General features: G+C 40.8%; 1 protein-coding gene across 1 annotated transcript in view; it reads left to right on the top strand.

Moving 5' to 3' along the window:
* LOC123244541 (E1A-binding protein p400-like) overlaps positions 1-6,000 on the top strand; it is a 105,182-nt gene that overhangs the window by 26,304 nt on the left and 72,878 nt on the right. The window contains exon 7 of the mRNA XM_044673054.1: positions 2,551-2,736. Coding sequence (XP_044528989.1) covers positions 2,551-2,736 — 186 coding nt within the window. The remainder of the gene's footprint in view (positions 1-2,550; positions 2,737-6,000) is intronic.

Raw genomic sequence — 6,000 nt, 5'->3', positions numbered from 1 at the left:
TCTGTCTCTGTGTCTCTGTCTCTGTCTGTCTGTCTGTCTATCTGTCTCTCTCTCTCTCTCTCTCTCTCTCTCTCTCTCTCTCTCTCTCTCTCTCTCTCTCTCACACACACACACACACACACACACACACACACACACACACACACACACACACACCCAGAGTAATTCTTCCCTTCCCCCATTCAGTAGAACTTTAGTGGTTGTCTATTTCTGGCAGGATCAAATACTAAAAACCTCTCTTTGGCTTTTAAAGCCATTTATAACTTAGTTTCTTCCTACCTTTTTGGTGTTTTTACGTATTACTCCCTTCGACATACTCTTATCTGATAACAGTGGCCTCCTTGGTGCTCATAATATTCCATCTTTCAGCACTTCCCCTGGCTGTCCCTTCATATCTTGAATTCTGCCTCCTCATTTCTGTCTCCTGAATTCCCCAATTTCCTTTCAGTCTCAGGCAAAGTTCAGTTTTCTGCAAGAAACTGCTTTCATCTTAGTTCTTCCCTCTGAGATCCTCTGCAGTTGATCGGCCTATATCTAGTTTGTCCATAGTTGTTTGTGTGGTGTTTCTTCCAGTAGACTGTGAGTGACTTGAGGTCAGGGACTTGTCTCTTCTCTTTCTTTGTATCCCCAGCACTTAGCACAGTGCCTGGAACATAATAATTGTTTAAGAAATGTTTGTTGACTTGACTTGGAAAGAGGAAAGATAAATAAGACCCTCAAAGGAATACATGGCTCATTGGGATTGCTCAATGTAGAAATTCTCTTCTATACTTTATTAGTCCTGGTCGTGAAACTTGAATATATTTTGCCATGGGATCAGACTGTAGATATTCTTTTCACCTAGTGAGTTCCTCTTTAACATTTTAATTAGTGGTTTAGATAAAAGCATGGATAGAATCCTTTTTAGATTTTCACATGAGAAAAAGTTGGGAAGGACAGAGATATGATTGAATAACAAGTTTAGGATCCTAAAAGATCTTGACCAGTTAGAATGATGTATAGGACTGATGAATAAGATGAAACTTGATAGGGATGAATGTAGAGTCTTATCCTAGGGCTTAAAAAACCCCTCTACAAGCACATGATGAGGGAAGGCATGGTTAGGTTTAACTGTGTTTGAAGAACATCAAGGGGTTTGGGTGGACTTTTAAGCTCACTATAAGTCAATGAAATGATATTGTAGGCAATAGAATGAACATGATATTGGACAGAGTTTCTATGAGTAAGAGGGTTCTGGTCCTATTGTCCTCTACTCTTGTCACACCATATCTAGATTATTCCTTTCTAGCGAGTGCATTTTAGGAAGGATATTGGTAAGCTGGGGAATGCCCAGATGAGGATGACAAAATGATGAAAGACCTCCAATCCAGAAGAGCCAGAGGAGACCTGATATTGTTTTTCAAGTATTCATAAGTCTGGCATGTAGGGAAGGGATCTGACTTGTTTTATTTGACTTCAAAGGGAAGAATCAGGAGAAACAGATGGAGGTTGCAAAAGTGGCAAATTTAGGCTGGATGTAGGGAAAAACATCCTAACAGTGAGAGCTTCCCTAAAGTGGAACAGGCTTCTTTAGGGAGCTGGGGGCCTCCATCTTTTAGTATTCTAAGCAAAAGACTGGAGGAATGCTTGTTGAGCCTATTATTATGTTCTCTTTAAGGAAAAAAAAAATATATCCAATCAGCAAAGGAGGATAGAGTCTGCCTTCTTTATTTAGTATTTTGGTAAAAGGTTGAAGTCTAACCATGCCTTCACTCATCATGAATTTGGGAGAAAGATCTTTTTAGCTCAAGGAAAAGGCTTTACATTCATCCCTATTAAGTTTCATCTTATCATCAATCCTGTCCATTGTTCTAACTTGCCAAGATCTTGTAGGATCCTAATCTTGTTATTCATGTATTATTTCCCTTCTCAACTTTTTGTCATGTGAAAAATCTGAAAGGATGTTGTACATGTCTTTATGCTAGTTATTGATTAAAATGTTAAAGATGGGGGGCAGCTGGGTGGCTCAATTTATTGAGAGCCAGTCCCAGAGATGGGAGGTCCTGGGTTCAAATCTGGCCTCAGAACTTCCTAGCTGTGTGACCCTGGGCAAGTCATTTAACCCCCATTGCCTAGCCTTTACCACTCTTCTGCTTTGGAACCAACACACAGTATTGATTCTAAGACAGAAGGTAAGGATTTAAAAAACATGTTTAAAGAGGAACTCACTAAGTGAAAGAATGTCTATAGTTGGGTCCCATTACATTCAAAACGCATTAAGCAAAAGGCTGGAGGACTACTTGCTGGATATATTGTAGAGAGTGTTCTCTTTTTAAAAAAACGCATTTATATGCATATATATATTTTTTTTCAATCAGCAAAAATCCATCTTCCCTCTCCCCTCCCTTCCAAATGAGAATGAAAGAAAAACAACCCTCTTGTTACATTCATGTTCAACTAGGCAAAATAAAGATCTACACTGACCAAAGGATTCTCTTTCAGGTTTGAGTTGGAACAGATGGCTGTTTAGGTCGCTTCCAACTTGGAGAATTCTGTGATTCTGTGTTTTAGGAAAACAACACCCATCAGCGAATTGCAGAGTTGAGAAAGGAAGGATTGTGGTCTCTTAGACGCCTGCCAAAACTTCAGGAGGCCCTGCGTCCAAAATCTCACTGGGATTATCTCCTCGAAGAGATGCAGTGGATGGCGACAGACTTTGCTCAAGAGAGAAGATGGAAAATGGCTGCAGCCAAGAAGGTACTCTGTTTATCACCACACTTTGTGGTCACTGCTTTGATGGAAAACAACTAGCTGGAGTCACTGTGGGGCAGGCGGTGCTCCTCATTGTTTTGGCAAGCAGCTTTGGTAAATCACACAGGCTGGGCTGGCCCTTGCTGCTGTATGGTAACCCTTTGACTGTCGCTGGCTGTTTCTCTTCCTCTTGCTTTATTCCCTCTTCCCTGTCCTTGCCCTTTCAGGGATATTACTTACCTTTGATTCTCAATTTCTTTTCCTGAATAATTTGTCATTTTCTGCCCTCTCCATGAAGGGATGCTCCTAATACACTGTTCAAGTGATTGCTCCTTTTTGAGGGCTAACAGCATTTTGTTTGTACCTCTTTTTTTTTAAAACCCTTACCTTCCATCTTAGAATCAATACTGTATATTGGTTCTAAGGCAGAAGGTTGGTAAGGGCTAGGCAATAGGGGTTAAGTGACTTGCCCAGGGTCACATAGCTAGGAAGGGTCTGAGGCCAGATTTGAACTTAGACCTCTTGTCTCTAGGCCTGGCTCTCAATCCACCGAGCCATCAAGCTGCCCCTGTTTGTGCCTCTTTCGTGAAAATTCCTGATTTTCCCTTTCATTTTAGTTATTCCTTTATAATAATATTAATAGCATTTATATAGCATCTGCTATGTGCCAAGTGCTTTACAAATATGATCTCATTTGATCCTTACCACAACCCTGGGAAGTAGGTGCTATTATTAGCCCCATTTTACATTTGAGGAAACTGAGGCAAACAGAAGTTATTTGACTTGTTCAAGGTCATACAGATTGTTAAGTGTCTGAGGCTGGATTTAAACTCAGGTTGTCATGACTCCAGGTCCAGTGCTCTATCCACTACCTAGCTGCTGTGTTGATTTTAAGATGACCGTAGAATATCTGGGTAGAAAAGTCCAATAGGCAGTGGGTAAGGCTCAAGAGATAAGGATAAGATTTGTAATTTGGGAATCAGCTGCTTAGAGATGCGACACCTGTAAGAAATGATGAGGTCACTGAAAAAGCATGGAGAGCGGGGGTGGGAGGGGGGTTACTAACCTGTTCCCATGAGCTTGTTTTTTAAAAAATAATGTATAATGTGGTTAATATCTATATAACATATATTACCTCTATACACAGTTATACACCTTTCTCTGTGTCTGTCTGACTGTCTATGTGGCTCTCTATATGGGACAAACAACTCTGGGTGCAGAGAGCAGATCAGAGAGATGAAGGTCCGACAGAATTTGTGGAATCCTTGCTTATAACGGTCAGAAGGAGGAAGGGTAAAGACAGGCAGAAGGAGGGAAGCCAAGGACAATGGAGGAAAGTTAGTGGCATTGCAGAGAGTGTAGAGGGGCTGCTGCTCTGGTGGAGGCCAGAGAGGGCTGGAGAGAACACACAGCCAGGGATTTCCTTGGTTTAAAGAGCTCCAGGCTGGCATTGTCTCTCTCACTTAGATTTTAAAGGATTGCTTGAACCCTGGGACAGTTAGTGACTTGCACAGGTCTACACAGCCAGGATGTTCCAGAGGGAGACCTTGAATCCTTCTTGTCTTCCTGGCTCTATCAGAGTCACAGAACTTGAGAGCTTTTGGGCACCTCAGTGGTCATACACTGTGGGGCCTGTCACTTTTGGAAGCAGCGGCCCATTCCTGCTCTCGACAGCTCTAACTATTAGCAGGTTTTTTCCTGGCATCAAGCCCAAATCTACCTCTTTTTTTTTTTTTTTTAGCTTCTACCCTTTGCCCCTGTTCCTCCTTCTGTGACCAAAGTGAGTCTAATTCCTCTTCTTACGTGGTAACCACTCAAATGCTTGAACAACTAACACACCTTACCCATTTGATGCTTAAAAAAAAACCACAACAAAATGACCACCCTTCCTTTCTGTCTTTGAATCGATACTTAGTATTGGTTCCAAGACAGAAGAGTGGTAAGGGCCAGGCAAAGGTGGTTAAATGACTTATCCAGTGTCACACAGGTAGGAAGAATAGGACCTCCTATCTCTAGGCCTGGCTCTCTATCCACTGAGCTACGTAGCCACCCCTGCCTGTCCCCAGCCCATTTTATATTTATGAAATCGATAATTTTGTACCCAAGTGTGAAACTTCACATTTATCCCTATTGAATTTCACTTTAGTAGATTTGACCCAATGATCTAGTCAGTCAAGCTATCATCCATCATGTTAAGTTCTTTCCTAACTTTGTGTCCTTGGTAGATGTGCTGAGCATACCATCTACATTCAAGTCATTGATAACAATGTTAAATAGCACAAGGCAAGAGACAGATACCCGAAGCACTCTACCATATTCTCATTGCTCTGTTTACAGTTGCTCCTTGAGTCTGGTCATCCAAACCAATTCTGAACCTCTCTGATTTTATTTTTTGTCTACCTCATATCTCTGGCTGTTAAACCAGACCGCCTCACCAAGGAGAATTTTGATTTAAAAAAGGACCTCAGATTTTGTAAATAGGAGGCCTTTGATGATCTTTGAGAGTAGTTTCAAATAGAGTAGTTTGTGGGGAGGCTGATGTAAGTTAGATTGCTAAAGGTTAAAGAAGGAATATGATGGAATGTGAGAAGACCTATCGACAGTGGGTTTGGGAGTTAGTAGGTGAAGGGAAAGAGAAGGAGATGACAGACTGAGATAATAGCATAAGTGCTGAAAGGAAACTTTTAGGATAAAGGAGATCTGGTAATATTTATAGGAAGAAATGAAGAACTAATGGAGGAGGAGAAATTGAAGATTTAAGGAGAGAGAATTAATTTAGGAGGGTCCTGGAAGAGGTAGAGGAGATGATAGACTTCCTGTGGCATATTTACCAATAAAGGCTACCTAATTTTACCCGAGAGATGTGTTTTTGCATTTTTATTAATTAAGCCATATTTTGCAGTTATCTTAAATTGCTTTAATGAGTTCGTAACATAACTTATTTGATCTTTCAGTTGGCAGTAGTGATGAGAATACTTTAATTTTGAGTTTCTTTGCATCTCAACCTTACTGAGAAATGGCTCATGTTCTATAAATTCTTAAATACAGCAGTTCATGTTTTAAGTTCGTAGTCTCTGCAGAGAATTCTTTTGAAAAGAATCACTTTACATGACATATGAGGGTCTTGTTGAAGAAATTTAGCTTCAAGAAAACTCCAAAAGAGATAGAATAGCAGTAGTTTGACATCTGAAGGGCTGTCACCTGGAAGAAAAGGATCAGTCTTGTTCTGCTTAGCCCTGGAGGGCAGAACCAGGAGCACTTGATAGAAGT

The sequence above is a fragment of the Gracilinanus agilis genome, chromosome 1 (assembly GCF_016433145.1).
Source record: "Gracilinanus agilis isolate LMUSP501 chromosome 1, AgileGrace, whole genome shotgun sequence".
Lineage (NCBI taxonomy): Eukaryota > Metazoa > Chordata > Mammalia > Didelphimorphia > Didelphidae > Gracilinanus > Gracilinanus agilis.
This window is presented reverse-complemented; position numbering and strand designations above follow the sequence as displayed.